Raw genomic sequence first — 18121 nt, 5'->3', positions numbered from 1 at the left:
AACATCACATCAGACAGGTGGGTGCGACAAATTATTCAGTCAGATTACTGTCTATAACTAACACCTACACCCCCAAACATACCACCCAAACAGCGTCCAATGTCACAAGAACATATATCACTGTTAAAGCAAAAAGTAGTATCTCTGCTACAAAAAAGTGTAATAAAACCAGTTCCTCTGCACCAACAAAACAAAGGGGTTTACTCTCTATATTTTCTAATCCCAAAAAAGGACGGCTCTTTAAGGCCTATTATAGATCTCAGACCGCTAAACATATACATACAGTCAGACCATTTTCACATGGTCACACTCCAACAAGTCCTTCCGCTCTTGTCACAAAACAACTTCCTTGCTACTTTAGATCTCAAGGACGCATACTTCCACATTACCATTCACAAGGCTCAAAGTAAGTATCTCAGATTTGTGATAGACGGACAACACTATCAATTCAAAGTACTCCCCTTCGTAGTCACAACAGCACCAAGAGTATTCACCAAGTGCTTAGCAGTAGTGGGAGCGCATTTACGAAGACAACACATCCATGTCTTCCTGTACCTCGACGACTGGCTCATAAAAGCCAGCTCATACAACCTATGCGTGGAACACTCATGCCACAATACAGCTGCTCCACAAATTGGCGTTCACAATAAACCACGCCAAATCCCATCTACAACCATCCAAGGTACAACAGTACCTCAGTGCCACAATAAACATCTCAACAGCGCTAGCTTATCCCACTCCAGCAAGGATAGCCAGCATGCAAACTCTTCTAACAAAGTTTCAGCTACAACACTTTCTTCCAGCACGAGTGTTCATGCAACTCATAGGGATGATGGCCTCTTGCATTTTCATAGTGCCCCATGCAAGACTTCAAATGCGTCCGCTACAAGAATGCTTATCACGTCAATGGAACCAGGCTCAAGGTCAATTAACAGACCTAGTGTTGGTAGACGGTCGGACTCTTTGCTCTCTGCAGTGGTGGAACACCAAAAATCTTTCCTAGAGCCAGTTCCTCAGATAATCTTGACTGCGGACGCATCGCTCTCCGGCTGGGGAGCCCACCTCCTGCAACACACCATGCAAGGCAGGTGGACACTGCAACAAAAGTTACTCCACATCAATCATCTGGAGTTACTAGCAATATTCCTAGCACTACAAGCTTTCCAAAAGCAAGTATCAAACAAGGCTGTGTTAGTCCGCACCGACAACATGACAGCCATGTATTACATACAGAAACAGGGAGGCACACCCTCCCTGCAGCTCTCTCAACTAGCACAAGACATATGGCGGTGGGCTATTCCTCAAAACATATTCCTTCTAGCCCAGCATGTTCTAGGAGTACAGAATACCATAGCGGATCTGTTAAGTCGTCAAACAGATCCACGATTGGGAACTTCATATACAGGTTCTTCAGCTATTCTTTCAGACGTGGGGACAACCTCACATAGACCTATTTGCCACCCACGAAAACGCCAATTGCCCAAGCTTTGCCGCCAGATATCCACACCACTGTCCAAAGGCAATGCGATGTGGATGCACTGGTCAAACAAATTTGCGTACGTTTTTCCACCTCTACCACTCATGCCATTAGTAGTACGCAAACTACAGCAGCATTCTCTCACCCTCATCCTAGTTGCTCCAACGTGGGCCAGACAGCTGTGGTACACCACACTGCTACAACTGTAGGTAGTACCACACCATAAATTGCACCTGTTTCCACACCTCTTAACACAGAACCGTGGAGAGATCAGACACCCGGACCCAGCTCAGCACAACCTTGTGATCTGGCCCCTGAAATCCTAGAACTTGGATATCTAAACCTTCCTCCAGACTGCATGAATGTCATTAAAGAAGCTAGACGTCCAACCACTAGGGCAGCCAAGTGGAAACGATTTGTAATATATTGTCACAACAACAATATTAATCCTCTAGATGTGTCCATTCAACACATCATAGCATACTTACTGCATCTCCAAAAATGTAACTTAGCCTATACCTCTGTTAGACTACATCTCGCTGCAATAGCAGCATATCTGCAAAACAGACAACATCTATCTCTATTCAGAGTGCCTGCCATTAAAGCCTTGATGGAAGGCCTTAAAAGAATAATTCCTCCCAGGGTACCACCTTCACCTGTGAGGAATTTACATGTTCTCACACGGTTAATGGGACCTCCCTTCAAACCCTTACACAAATGTGAACTACAATTTTTAACGTGGAAGGTTGCGTTCCTAGTAGCTATTACTTCTCTGCGGAGAGTTAGTGAATTACAAGCACTAACCATTCAAGAACCCTTCTTGCAAATGCATCACAATAAGGTAGTTCTGCGTACTAATCCAAAATTCTTGCCCAAAGTCCTTTTTCCCTTCCATCTCAATCTGTGGAACTGCCCGTTTTCTTCTCGCAGCCACATACAGTAGCAGAAAGAACTCTTCATACCCTAGATGTCAAAAGAGCATTGCTATACTACATAGAGAGGACACAACCCTTTAGTAAGACAAAAAACGTTTTGTGTCTTTCTCACCACCACACAAAGGTAATCCCATTTCAAAATCTGGGCTAGCTAGATGGATTGTCAAATGCATACAGATTTGTTACCACAAAGCTAAACGTACGTTATCTGTTCCTCCTAAAGCCCACTCTACAAGACAAATAGGGGCTTCAATGGCATTCTTAGGGAACATTCCCCTAGATGACATCTGCAAAGCAGCTACATGGTCTACACCGCACACATTCACAAAACACTATTGTGTAGATGTGCAAACCAAACAACAAGCTAAAGTGGGCCAGGCTGTTCTCAAAACATTATGCCAAACTACTGCAACAGATAAGGGTGGTCGCCGCTAGGGGTGGGTACTGCTATACAATCTATGCACAGTGTGCAATCTGCAGCTCATATGCCTCGAACGGAAAATGCTACTTACCAGTATGCATCTGTTCTTGGCATGTAGAACTGCAGAGTTGCACACGCCCACCCCCCTCCCCGGCTACCCTGGTCTGTCCCAGTATTATCTTAATTAGATACAAACTATATGGGCATTCTTTCTTTTCTTGCAAATCTCCATCAATTCCCTATGGCGAAAAACAATCTGGGGATGGAGCCGATGCCCATGCGCAATGTGGTCCAAAAAAGGAGTCACCTATCTCTTGACTTCCAAAGAACTTTTCAGGACAACAACAAACTGCAAACATCCGGACCGCACACTAGGTGGCGATCTATGCACAGTGTGCAACTCTGCAGCTCTACATGCCAAGAACAAATGCATACTGGTAAGTAGTATTTTCCTTCTCTTCCTATGGACAGTCTTAGTTAATTCCATATTTCCAGGAGGAGGCAGTCCATATTTCCTCTCATCAACTTAAGGAGCTGAGCTCCCATCACACGTGCAGCAAGAGTGGCAGCCATTTTTGCTATGCAAACATTCCCCCTGAATCAATCCTGTTTTCTTCTTCCCCTTTTTCTCAACCTGCTGCCAGAACCCTCAAGCACCCACCTTCTTTTCAGGAGAGTGAATGATGCGTGCAGCCAGGTTGAAAGGAAGATTTTCTTTTTTTGAAAAAGGCACCAGTTTCACTGGTGGGTTTTGTGCCCCAATAGGATCTTCCCCCACTGTTCGAGTTTAATGACTGCCTGAACTCCACTAAACTGCACAAAGTACCTATACTCTATTGGACACTCTTTGCTGAGTTAGAGGCACATGACGGAAGAACTACAGCCCACGAAGGAAACCAGGGGAGGTGGCTGGGAGCCTGCAATGTGTGAGCAGCTGGTTGTGCATCTAAAAAGTAAATAACCAGTCTGAATGCAAACATTTTTTAGCCATCAATCAGCTTAGAAGAGATCAATATACCCAAATCGGATGGGAACCTTCAGTGAGATGTGGATTAAGGAACGGAATGTAGTTGGTAAACCTACAGGTGAAGGGGTAAAGTGCAGAAGCACTGGGATCTCTTGCCAGTAGGCGCAGCAACAGCTCGCTCCAGTTCCGTCACACAGATCCCTGTGACTAACTCACTGTCTCCTGCCACCCAGTGACCATTGGATGTGGGAGGGTGTGCCGCATCATAAGGGAAGGGGCTGGGCAGACAGGGGGCGGTGCGCCACCATTTTAGGTACATGCCATATGTCATTTGTGCAATGTTGCCGTTTGGATTTGCAGCCTATGTCTGTTACGCTGTTATTAATTATAGGCATTTTACTTGCCCTTGAAGAGACTCATGTATTGTTTGGTTACTTTCATACACTTTGTGAATCTTAATATTATTTAAAGGATAAACTTAGATAGAATACATTTTAATGGAACTATCTGTCCATTAACAGATTAATTCTGCAAAAACCAAGAAGTGTGTTGGGGGATTCTAATAAGTATATCCTTTTTTTATCTTGCAGAAGTACATTCCGAGGTCAACACATTTTTCACTACTGAAAGATCACACTGCCAACATCTACAAATAGTAAAGGGTCCTTTTAAAGCTCATTAACACACATTAAGTTCTACCCTGTAATTGGATTTTATTGTACATGTTTTTTTCTGTTAGATGTAAACTGCATTTATATGTTTAGGTCATGCATTTAAGAGTACATGGTGTAAAATATTAAACATTTAAACCTATATTTTTTATAAATGTTCTCTGATGCATGAAATCTATTTTACAGATTGCTCCTCCTGAAGGACCTGATGCAAAGCAAAGAATGGTGATAATCACGGGACCCCCAGAATCTCAGTTTAAGGTACTTTGATTGCAGACATCTTGGCATACTTTCATTTATCTATTCCAAAGCACTGTAAAGTGTTACTCTGGTATGTCTCAATGATTCAGCAGTTTTACCCATAGCATTGTGAGCAATGTTTAAGACTTGGAACCATTTATTCTCTCAATGTTAATGTCTAATCCTCCAAAGTAAGTGCTGTCCTCACTGGTGGATTTCTGAACACTAACTAGAAGTTTGACTTTACGGTCAAATTTATTAATGATACGGTCTGAGAATATAAACAGGAAGATACTGAAAAGGCAAGCGGGCCATATGAGACGGAGAACTCATTTTTTCAACTGTGGCTTGCTTGAGAACGTGAGAATTTCGTACACCTTCCCAGTGCTAATAGAGTGGAAATTCCATGGAAAAACAGGAAGTTACACCTTCACAGCTTTCTGAATGTGAACTTTGCAGTTTCTTATGACTTAGTTGGAGAATTGTTTTGCCAGTTATTTCACTCCTGAAGCTGATGTACCCAACTGAAAATCTGCAGTTTATACTACCAACATTTCTTCCCTTAATGTCAGATCTTTTGCTCGCTGCTGTTGAACTAAAACAGTAGATTATGATGAATGTCTCCTATTCACCCAGTTACAAGAGCAAAAACAACCATTTACAATGTGAGCACACCTGTTTTTATAACCACTTCTATGACCCAAGGCTGTTAGTGGCGCACTTGAGCCCTTGAGAGGGGAGGATTTGGACCTTATTTAAAGTTTGGGCGACGTATGATATCTGCCAAATGTGGCTGATGTCCTGTACACTTTATTTAGAGTGTATAGGACTTACAGGACATCCACTGTTGTTTGGTGTTTTGTGCATCCGCCAACTCAGTCATTTGTTCTTTTATGGAGTTTTCTCTTAGCAGGTGAGTTGATACGTTCCCCCAAATGTAGTTCATTTATCTCAAGAAGTCCTTACCACTGAAAGGGCAAGATGTTTTGACAGAAGGTGCCATGTACCATGCTCTTCATCTCTGAGAACACATTTGAGTTTGATTGGATCTGTGGAGCTCTTTAGTCCCCAAATTTAAACAATTGAATTACTGGGAAGTAGGGTAGCTTCTCTTGTAGACAAAGGTCGAGGGAAATGACATGTCTGATACCTTAAACTTGTGGCTGCAGTAATTGAGTCAAATCATGACCTTGCGGAATGGAAATCAAAACGCCTAGAACACCAATAGGTATTGACATTTTTATTTTATTTTTTATTTTTATTGAAATAACAAGAAACACAACAAACATCACAAGGCAGTAATGACAAATGATCAGTTGGTCATGGGACCGCGCAGAAGGCGCTCCGGCGCAACGGCATATATCATACAGTTAATATACATAAGGGGAGAGGGGGGCAGCGAGGAGACCAGCAATAATACATGAAAAGTCAATAAGTGGAATGTCAATCATGGGGACAAAGCGACTTCGGGAAGCAAAGCGTGTGACGGGGTGCAGACATCCCCACGATAGGAGTTCCACTGTGACCAAATTCTACTCCATTTCTTGGGACGACCCCGTGACAGATAAACAGTTTTCTCCCTAAACATGCACCAGTCCATGTTTTCCGTCCAGGACGATACAGTAGGCGGCCTACTAGATCCCCACAGCTGTGCAATGTCTCTTTTCGCAATCATGTTGCCCAGGGTCGCCCAGGTGATCTGAGCCGTATTGTAGTCATTGGGTTCCCAGACATTAAGGAGACAACGCCTGGCTTCGGGAAGTAATGCAACACCAGTCACCCTTTCCATCACTGCATGTACACGGGACCAAAATTCGCACACTACCGGGCATTCCCACAGGATATGGAGGAAGGTGCCAGTCATGCCGCATCCACGCTTACACTGATCATCCATAGAATAACCCATGCAAACCAGACTCTGACCTGTGACGTACACACAATGGAGGATCTTGAGTTGAACGAATCTAAGGCGAGCTGGTATGGCGACCTCCTTAGGTGAGGACAAGGCGAATTGCCAGTCCTCATCGTCCAATTCTAGACCATCAGCGGCCCACGAGGCCCTGAGGCGCACAAGCAGATCAGCCCTATTATTTATGAGCTTCTTATAGATCAGAGAAATTGTGCTATCGGGCACATGTCCGTCAAGGATACGATCCTCGAGGGGAGAGGATTCGGGAAGATCCGTACCCACGGTGAAAACCGACAATAGGGCATGTCGGACCTGGGCATATCGGAAATATTCTCTATCTCCTAGTTCGTACTCCGCCTGTAGCACCGCAAAGGACTTAACGTCCCCCTTGGATCAAAGATCCCCCACCTTGCTGATACCAATCATATCCCATTTATCAAATCCTTTCGTTCGCCACAGATTACCCAAACATTCAGAATCATACAGGGGGGTCGCACGGGTGAGTCTGTCCTTCCATCCAAGAGCCGCAGTCGCATCCCGCCACACTCGTACCGCAATCCTAGTGGGTCCTGTCAGTGATTTACAGAGCCTCCGGGAATAAAGCGCCCTGTTAAAATTCCCCCCCGGCAGAAGGTGTTTATCCATTGCAAAGGCCGGGACCGGACCAGGGGGATACGTCGCGTGGTTAACCGCACTCAGCTGGGAAGCCCAATAGTAGCGCCTAATGTCAGGGAGGGCAATACCTCCGTCGAGTTTAGACAAAGCAATGCGTACACGTCCGTCCCAGACAAGTCGCCTTTGTAGACCCTCCACCTCACGAAAGTACCGAGAGGGAACAAGATCAAACGAGTTCTGGAGAGTGTACAAAAATCTGGGCAGCGACATCATTTTAAAAAGAGCCGCACGACCCAGCGGGGACAACGGCAACTGACGCCAGCGAGCGACATCTAACTTCAGCCTTTGAAGAGGCGGTAGCAAGTTACGTTCATAACGAACAGTGGCATCCAAGGAGATGTAGATCCCCAAGTATTTAAAGCCGGTCTCAGTCACTTGAATTGGACATCTACGAGGCAATGGGGCGAGTACTCCAGCCAAAACGTAGACACAAGATTTAGTCCAATTAATAACGAGACCCGAGTTCTTCCCAAAGGAGGTCAGAACATCGAAAAGCACATTAAGAGACTTCCGAGGGGAGGTAAGGTACAGGAGGATGTCATCCGCGTAAAGCGAGATACGATCCTCAAAGTCGGGAGTCTACCGAATGCCCCTCGGGACGGTTCCCAACGGAGCCACGCAGCCAGCGGTTCCAAAGCGAGGGCGAAGAGTAACGGAGATAACGGGCAGCCCTGCCGGGTACCCCGCCCGAGCGTAAAGGCCCCGGACACCTTACCTTTAACCACCACCTGAGCCAGGGGCTTCTCATAAAGAAGTTTAACTCAAGCTATGAACCCCGGGCCGAACCCAAACTTCGAGAGGGCAGCCCAAAGGTAGGGCCACTCAATGGTATCGAAAGCCATCGTAGCGTCAAGTCAAACTAAAATGGCCGACTCACTGAGAGTCGCAGCCTTCGCAAGAACTCCATGGAGTCTCCGCAGATTAAGGGCGGTGTTACGATGAGGAATGAAACCGGACTGATCCGGATGGACCAAGTCCCCGATCACCGTAACCAAGCGATTAGCCAACAGTTTGGCAAGAATTTTGGGTTCAGCATTAAGCAATGAAATGGGTCTATACGAGGCACAGCGATCACAAGGCTTACCCTCCTTGTGGAGAACCACAATGGTAGCAAGCCGCTGATCCGCGGGCAGGGAACCAGAGTCCAAAGCCTCCAGGAACATCCCCTGTAAATAGGGTGCCACGGTGTCGGGTCGTAGCTTATACAATTCGATGGGTAAGCCATTGGGGCCCATTGCTTTACCAGAGCGGAGGGAACGGATAGCACCCGCGATCTCGTCTACCGTGATAGGCGCGTCCATGAGGTCTCTGTCGTCCTCTGAAAGACAGGGCAACGCAATGTCCCGAAGAAGTAACCGGGAATCCTCCTCGTCTCTAACAGAGACCGAGGCATACACAGTTTGAAAGTGGTCAACAAAACAATCAACGATCCCAACAGGCTCAATAACACGCTCACCATCCAGCTTCTCAATCACAGGGACAACACGATTCTCTCTCTCTTTCTTATCCAGCCACGCAATCAATTTACAGGCCTTGTCCCCCACGTCATACAGCCGGCCCGGCTGCTCACTGTACATCACCTTAGCCGCATCGGTGACGAGGGCCTTGTAATCAGCCTGCTTCAAACTGAGGGAATGCGATGCCAAACGTGTCACTCCAGAACCGAGATCATTCTCAAGCGCAGTAATCTCAGTTTCAATTCGCACCATTTCCTCATTTTTAGCCTTCTTTGCAGCAGCAATAAGTGACAGTGACTGCCCACGGATAACCGTCTTGAAAGCCTCCCACAGCGAAACAGAAGAAGAAACAGACCCCACATTGTCATTGAAGTAGTGGTCAATAGCTTTCACAAGTTCAGAACGGGTCTTAGGATTACGGAAATACCAAGGGTTGATGGGGGCCACCCCACCCGCACTGCCAACTCCAACCCGAAACCGAAGCCACAAAGGAGAATGGTCCGATATACCCCTGGGGAGATGACGAACCACGTCAATGAGGGAAGATTGGGCTGATGGCATCAGGAAATAATCTAGCCTGGAGAGACTACCATGCGCCTCGGAGTGGAAGGTGTACTGAAGCTGTGTGGGATGCATCAGTCTCCAGCTATCGATGAACCCAAAAGTCTCCAGCAAATCACTAAGCCACATCTGAGATCTGACCAACTCCCAGGGGGGAAAACGGTCAGCAGTACCAGAGACAACGGAGTTAAAGTCCCCACCAAGGATAAGAAGACCCTCGGGTAACCCTAGCATGACCTTACCCAGATCAGCATAAGTAGGGGCCTGTAGGCCCGGAGGGACATAGATCGAGAGAATGGAGAGAGTCTTCCCCTCCCATCTACCCGAAAGGGCAGCATAGCGCCCCCTATCATCAAGGATCACCTCATCAATCTCGAAAGGGAGAGATGACCGAATGAGAATGCCCACCCCCCGGGAGCCCGAAGTGAAACCAGTGTGAGCAACTAAGCGATAACCACGCCTATTCAAAGCTTGGCAGACGTTACCAATCAGATGCGTCTCCTGTAGGAGAACAACATCAGGAGAATGGCGTCTGAGAAACTGCAAGACCACCCCCGCTTTATTCTGTCTCCCAACCCATTAACATTCCAGGACAACAGTCTCAACTCACCACCCCCCATCCCCGAGAATAAAGCAGGGCGCCCCACACACGAACCCAAATGACACTAGCAGAAAGAAAAATCAATATGAAGCCTTGTGACAAGAAAAAAACACAGTCCCCCCCCACCACCCCCCAACTGAAACCCGTTACAACGCCCCCCACCCTGCACCCCTGCGTACGACTCAGAAGCCACCCCAACTTGCAGTGTGCCTGTCGCCCCATAGTGAAACTACTCTACACAAAGAACCCAGGAGGAGAAAGAGACCCCAGTAACCCCCGCCACCCTCAGGCCCAAGCGATAAAATAAAAACACAAAGAACCAAAGTCCAGACTCAGCCGAGAAAGTAGAGAAGTTCAGATGCCAGGATCCAAGCAACATTCCGGCTCCGACAAGCCACCTTCAGCACCGCCGGGGTGCCCAGTTCGATCATCCCTTTTGGGCAAAGAGTCAAGCCAGTCACTGACACTGTCCGGGCGATCAAAGAAAAACGTTCGTTCACCATGTTCCACACGAAGTCTGGCCGGAAACAGCATGGCATACTTGAATCCCAGGTCCCGCAAACGGCTCTTGACTCCCTGAAACCCCATCCTCCGCCGCTGAACAAATGGAGTAAAGTCGGGATAGAAGTTCACAGTAGAATTTTCGAACTTCACTGGGCCTTTGTCCCGGGAAGCTTGCAGGATAGCGTCCCTGTCCCTGAAGTGGAACAATCTGGCAACAATGGGTCTCGGGGGAGCCCCGGGCTGAGCCTTCCCTCCCGGAACCCTGTGAGCTCGCTCGACCGCAAAGAATTTGGTAAGCCCGGGGGGAGCAAGATGGTTCGAGACCAGATCTTCCACTAGGAGGTCAGTAGCAGAGGGCTCGGAAGTCTCAGGAACGCCAATAATGCACACGTTATTGCGACGGGACCGATTTTCGTAATCCTCCAGACGACGTGCCATCATGTCACGAGAGGAACGCAGGTTCCCGCTCTCCGTTTGGATTTCAGTAACATCAGTGGTCAGACTGGAAGTCTTAAAATTTAACTCCTTAACCCTCTCATTGGTCTTCGCGAAGTCCGCTCTGATTAACGTAACATCCACAGCCACCGTGTCTATCTTGGAGGCAAGCGCCTCATACTGCTGTCCCATGGAGGTCTGAAGGCCGGTGATGGCGCCCATGACATCCTGCAACGATATTTCCGTCGCGGCAGATACAGCCTTAGGATCGTCAAGCGAATGGCTAGCACTGCTGGAGGATCCCTTTAGTTGAGAATAATGATCCATAATATTCGTCTGGGATGGGCCCCCACGAAGCAGTGCCTTGGTCTTCCGTTTCTCCGGCTCGTGTCTAGCGGCCATATTGAAATAGGGACCCCGGAGGGGCCCGCGCGACCTGGTGAAAATGGCCGAACGTGATGAGACCAAAAAGCCACGAAACCGGACCAAAGGGGCGCAGATGTCAACAACGTTGAGGCCACGATGGTCAAATGGAATGGCTGGAAACAGTGCTGCGAGACCTGGCTGGAGCAGGAGTCAATCTGAGCCGCAGACCAGTCAATCCACGCCGGGAGTAGGAAGTGAAACCGAAAGTTAGACAGAGACTGTCCAGGGGGAGAAACCCCTTCGGCCGATGTTGTTCAACTACTCCCTGGCCAGCAAATCAACTGAGCCCCCGGTGTCGCCTCGGGCGGGCCGAGAAAGTTCCAGACGATGTAAAAATGGACCCAAGCGTCCGATTCCGATTTTTCGAAGAATGTTGATGTCAGCCAGAGTTTGCCTTCAAAAGCACATCGGTAAAATCAGGATTTAGAAAGGATAGATGCGAAGGGCGGCGCGGGTCTCGGGAGCTCCTCACTCACGCGACCATCTTGGATGCCCGCGAAGCTCCTCCCCCCGGTATTGACATTTTAGAGTTGTGAATATATTATTGCAAATTTAGTAAATGATTTCTCATGCAAGCAGCAGGTATAAAAAGAGGCTGGCTGTGTGATTTCTAGTTTTTGGGTTCACAGCATGTATTGTAGAGACATATTTTCAGTTTCCAAGGCATTTAGCCGTTTTTCATTAAATAGTCCTAAGGACACCAACAAAGTTGTTAACGTTCTGAGAAGGATGTATGCACTTTGGGATTATTTCCTCCCAAAGTCTACACAAGTCAGCTGTGTTAAATCTACCCAATTTAACCTCTGTCCAATCCCAACTTACATACATTTTATATCCATCCCCCCTTTACTCTTCGAAAGCAGTGGATCGTGTTTGCAGTTACTGTGGTAAAGGATCACTCTTAGTGGTTAAGAAGACAATCTTTGAATAGACCTGGATTTTCCAGGCAGCTAAATTGTAGTCTTTTGGAAGCTGGTGATTTGTCTGGGCAATAGATTCGCATTTATGAATCAATATTGCACAACAAGTAATAGCAAGACGGCCCCAGTCACATTAAAACAATATGTATATACACACAATGAGCAGTGAATATTTTTTCAGGGGAATCCGTTTACTAAAGCAACATTTTCAGAAATTCTAATTGGAGATAATCTCTTTGATCCACCTTTCTTTTCAAATAAATGTGTAATTTTTCTTGCAAAATGACAATGGCATGTACACACACATTCCAAGGTGTTGGATCGACGCAAGCAGCAACTAATGCCTCCTATTTTAGGACACTGAATCGTATGGTATATGTCCGGAGAACTTAATCATTTTTAGATTGATTACTGTGGAACCTACTACTTAATATTTCAAAACTCCTAATCCCCTAAGAGTCTGTCCCCTTTAGGTCAGTTGTAATGATTATCATGTTCTAGCTTGAGGGTTTTGCCACTTGTAAACTTCAATTTCATGATTTTGCTTTGATCTCCACAGATGTGTGCTGCCTTCCTTTCTGATTTGATCCTGCAAAGGAAAAGCTTAAATGTACAGGTGGCAGAACAAAAAGCTTGCAATGCTGAGATGATCAGAGCATTCTGCCATCTTTCATTCGAGCAGTTTGTTAGAAGGAATGTCTGCACCGTGGGATTTCCGTTCACAACTCCAAATCTTAAATTAAAGGCTACCACTCCGCAGTAAACTCCCTTCAAGATAGTAGATACTAAAAAATGCAATTATTTTCATTCTTTGCTATGTCGTCTTGGGGTTGATATCTGTAACCGAAGGACGTATGAATGAAATTACTTCATAATACTATTTTTCCTCCTATGGTTAACCCAATAATGTAAGTATACACGTTTTTAGTGTGTTCACATTTAGGGTTACTAAAGGAACTCATTTCTTGGTACAGTTTACCCACTGTTTGTGGACAAAAGATGAGCGAATTCTTATTCTGGAAAATGTAAGAATTCTGCTAAATTTTTGTGTGGTCTGCAGTTCAGTCAGACTGAAGACCCTCTACTGTAGATAAATTTTTAGTGCAGAATGATAGCTTATTTTTTGCCATTTCTCTATGCAGGCCTGTAATTGATATTAAACCAAATGTTGTTTGTTCACAACCAACCGTTTTTTAAATGCTGATTAAAGCGTATGTTCCCTGCAGGAAACTGGGTTTGTGTTACTGTTGGTCTCCCACTTTTTGCCCTTATTTTAGCTGCTAGATGCTAGTTTTCGATTGACTGTGTACTGAGGCTTGCTAACTAGTCCTCCGTGCTCTGTCCTTAAAACAGTGATGTCTGATTGCTTCACAATCGGCTAAGGTCTTTAGCAGCATCCCTGTAGGTCCCTACAACATGGTACTCCAGGTACCTAGGGTATGGGTTCTAAAGAGGGTCCCCTAAGGGTTGCAGCATATGTTATGCCACCCCACGGGACCCACACACAAACTCCACACAGACTGCCAGTGCAGGCTGCATGACATTGTGCGAACCATATTTGAAAACATGACATGGCACACTTCTGCAAAAACACTGGAGGGTACATTATACCACATGGGGATATATCTGAATGAGGAGATATGCCCCTGTAATGTCTGGTTCAATTGCTGGATATTACAAGTGAGCAGGGAAGCCATGTACTGGGCACTGATCAAAACGAGTTTCCCGACTACATAATGGCTTCACTGAAACCCATGGTGTTCGGTATCGAACACCTTGTATTAATAAACCCACACCGATTCCAGTGTTGAATGTCTTAATTCATGCTCCCAGAAGGGTACGTTAGATGTTTCTCCTGCACCCTACTAGTTCTCTAGTGTGCTGGCTGACTGGTCCTCTTCAGCCTGCCACCACAGACTAGTTCTATCACCCTAGGAGTTGAGATCCCTGCTCTCAGAGGTCAGAAAGAATGCCTGCTCTGGCAGGACATGTTTACACCTCCTCCATTAGGATTGCTAGTAAATTAGCATGGCAAGGCAAGGATCGTCAAAGAGCACACAGCCTTTAATATGCAAACCTGACTTAACCCAGATTTGGGAGATGCCACGCCCTGCTCTGAGGCCCATTGCCACCACGGCAGGCGCAGGCAATAAATTAGCTATGCAAGGAGGTGTTACTTCCAGGATATTCACACCCCTAAGGTGGGCAGCTTTAAGTGAACATGAAGGTGAATTTCAACATCTTGTGTGTGGTGGACTTAAAGACAACTCCAGTATTGGAACTTTCACAGATTCACATGCTTGAATCATACTCGGTTGTCGAGATGGGAGTCAGCGGTATTATTAAAAGAAATGTGCCATTAGACATAGAACAAAAGGCCTTAGGCCTTAAAAGGTTTGGTAACACATTCCTGTCCTTTGGTAAACAAGCATTGGCATAGCCAATAGGTCTCACCTTTGGGACAGTATAAGTATTTAGTTATGCAGCACAATATCCTGGTGCAACAACATCAACTGTTGCATGGCTAAACACTTACAAGGTCCCAAAGGTGAGACCTATTGGCTATGCCAATGCTTGTTCGTTTTGTCTGTTTTCCTTATTGCCTGTTTACATGTTGTAAAGCACTCTGATAACCATGGGTTCTGCCAGCGCTATAAAAACTCTCTCAATAAATAAATACAATTTAAAAAAATTGTCCATCCACAGAGCCAAAATCTCTTTAGCAAATATTTAACCTCTGATGAGATTTTTGCAATTACGGTGGATAAAAGACATCAGTCTACCAGTTTCCTGCTCTTGCTTGGCATAGTATACTTATTAGTTCTGTTCCCACCGTCTCGGTGAAACACTTGAAATTTGTTCTGTTACTGCTTATCCTGCGATTGTTTATGTATTCAATGCCCCTGTGAAAAATAGCTTATGCAATATTTAAAGCTGATGGTCATAGGAGTGTACTCGTACCAGTGAAGGCAGAATGTAGCTACCGACAGTTCTGAGCTGCAACCTGCAGCTCAATTGAAAGTTGTCTTGACCTGAACAAAGACTGCTTGAACTCTTGAAGCTGAACATTTTAAACCTCTTCCTAACGGAAGCACGTGACAAAACTGAAATCAACCCAACTTAAGCAATACCAGAGACGACCACAGTCAATCGCTACCTGTAAGTAAACATGAGATGCTGAATTAAACATGCGAAAAACATACAGACCTGGAGAGCCAGTGATGTGTATATGATCATTTATGCCTTCTTGCCTCCTGAAAACAGGTGGTTTACCTTCTCTAGAAGCAGACTGTAAGCTGAGGAGCAAGTGGCAGCAAAGTCTCACTCCAGTACTGGAATTAGATTTGCACATCTTCACAAGAAGGTGGCCCATGTCTGCAATCCAAATTAGTTTCTCTGGGGTGCTTGGACCTTGAATTTGGATTCAGACTGGTCTTTTCCAAGTTACCACATGCTTATGAAGTCCAATATTTAAAAAAATCTTTATCTGCCATTATATGCTAGATATATTCACTGAAACAAAGTCCTCATCTGCTTCAAATTTAAGAAAAGGGAATATCAGGAATTATGCCCAGTAGCGTGCTCAAAGGAAAGTCAACCCAATGAAGAGAAATAAAGAAGGAGCTCGTTTTAAGGTAAACACCAGCACTCACGTCAGTACAGAAGCGCAACTAGAGCCAAATTAAGGGGGTAATTTATTTATTTATTTTATTTTATTTAAAGAGTTTTATATAGCACTGACTAGACCCGGAGGTATCGGAGCGCTTTACATGAGGTTCAACAAAATTCCAAGATTACATCAGTTTCAATATACAACAGTTGCTAGAAAAACAATTACAAGAGTATAGAGAACGAGATAAGTGGAGTATAGAGGGGAAGGGGGTAAGGGTAAAGGGGAGATACAGCAGAAAGACGGAGGAAGGTCTGCCCAAAGTCCGGCTGGGTAGGTGAAGGTCGAGGGGGAGTCCCAAAACCCATCTTCTCTATAGCTATCAGGTAGCTCCACTGGGCTTTGGCCAAATAGCTAGGTCTCAAGGGAAACATAAAACGAGCATGGAGGGCAAAATAATGGAGCTTAGAGGAGAGGGTGAGAAAAGGGAGGAAAGGGGATATACAACATGGAGAGACGAAAAGAAGTCGGTCTAAAGGCCGACTGGGTAGGTGACGACAAAGGAGGGAGTCCACGGCCCATCTCCCCAATAGCTAAACCAGGTAGCTCCATCGGGCATCAGACAAAATAGTTCAGTCTCAAAATATTGAGAGAGGAGAGAAGGAGAGACATAGAGGGAGGATGCGGGAAGAGATGACAGGAGGGATGAAAGGAAGTCTGACTGAAGACCGACTGGGTAGGTGACGTCCAAGGATGGAATCCCCGACCTTTCTCCCCTATAGCTAAACCAGGTAGCTCCATCGAGCATCAGGCAAAATAGCTAGATCTCACATGCCAAGGGAAAATTCACGGGTAAGCAGGGTGGGGACTAGGGCCAGGACAAGGTGAGGGCAGAGGTCAGTAGCAGGTAAGTGGAGAGGAGTAGAGCAGGGAGGAAAGAAAGAATGGCAGATGTTCGCATTAGGGTAGGCGCAGTTTTGGACGGGAAGTGTAAGTCAAAGTTCAGCAGGGGGGGGGAAGAAGTCATCATTTTCGGCCATGATAGGGTCGGGTATCCTTGGACCCTTTTCCATATGGAGTGTGTCAGATGGATATATAGTCCAGGTGAAAGGCCCCCATACACTGTCACTCAGCAGGCGGAACCTCATGGAGCCCCTATTCTACAGAGGAGACAATGTGTGCACTGCAGTCCAGAAGCAGGATTCCAACACGGGCAGGATCGCCCACACCATCACACTTCCTGGGGTCTCAGCCCCACACGGAGTCCACGCATCAGGCAATCTGCTGCTGCCCCACTGAGTGCCAAATCCAGGGCCCGTGAGTGGGGGGGAAAGCAAATAACTATCCACTCGCCCCCAACACCCCACCCTACCAAGCTGCCACCTCACCGCGAAAGCTCGGGGCTCCACAGCACAGTATACTCAGTGCAGGTCCGGGGGCTTCACGGGAGAGGGCGGGGGCCACCTAGTAGGCACCCCCACAGGTCCTTCGCGCCTCCTCGCCCCCGAAGTTAGACTCCGGCACCTCCGTTCGTGTCCAGCGGGCCAGACCGGCAACTTCCGGTTTCCGGCCCTGCTGTTGTTCCACTGCAGAGCGGTCACCCGTCTCTGGCGATCCCCCGGTCTCGGCCGTCCTCCAGGCCGCGATTCCAAATTGATGTTTCTCTGGCCCCCTACTGTTATACAGTGTAAGACGGTCAATGGTGAACCAGCTTATTCCTGAAGTATACTTCAATTGGCAGAATGAAGCCAGCATGACACAACACTGTGCCTCACCTTTGTTCCAAAAAAACAAGCCCGCGAGTGTTGCGTGAGAGTGCACACTTGTGTGAGGGAGCAGTCTATCTGTTTTCAATTATCGCTCCCACGTCTGGGCACGATAATTAAAAATTGATGTCACCGCACTGGTTAGGATGTGGGCAGAGAAAAGGCGGGACATGCACCCGCCTTTGACAAATTGTGTGCTGTCTTTTTTGAAAGACAGCACACAGAGCCCAATTAAAATAAGCAAAAAAGAAACACATGTGAAAAGTCCTGGTCAGCTACAAGAGGCCATATCCTTAGAGCAGCGCAGGCGCGCTGCGCAAAGGCTCGACCTAAAAAAGACCAAACTTAGAACTAGCCAATCAGAAGAGACCACCCTGTAGAACCTTCCTGAGAGAAGCTCCTCTACCGTAGGTGTTGAACAACACGTTGTGCTAAGGGAGTCTCCACTAAGATCTGCTCTTTTCTTCTATTTCTTTAATTTGGAGTATTTTCACCCAACTCAGTGATCCACCATGTCAGACACCTAAACAAAGGTCTTTTCAGAGC

The 18121-nt window shown here is 46.4% G+C and overlaps 1 protein-coding gene across 1 annotated transcript in view; it reads left to right on the top strand.

The window, feature by feature from the left end:
- The window catches only part of IGF2BP3 (insulin like growth factor 2 mRNA binding protein 3), a 1020294-nt gene that overhangs the window by 814491 nt on the left and 187682 nt on the right, over positions 1-18121 (top strand). The window contains exon 12 of the mRNA XM_078663554.1: positions 4658-4732. Coding sequence (XP_078519680.1) covers positions 4658-4732 — 75 coding nt within the window. The remainder of the gene's footprint in view (positions 1-4657; positions 4733-18121) is intronic.

The sequence above is a fragment of the Lissotriton helveticus genome, chromosome 10, assembly GCF_964261635.1.
Source record: "Lissotriton helveticus chromosome 10, aLisHel1.1, whole genome shotgun sequence".
NCBI lineage: Eukaryota > Metazoa > Chordata > Amphibia > Caudata > Salamandridae > Lissotriton > Lissotriton helveticus.
Note: the sequence above shows the minus strand (reverse complement) of the source record. Positions and strands in the feature narration are given on the sequence as shown.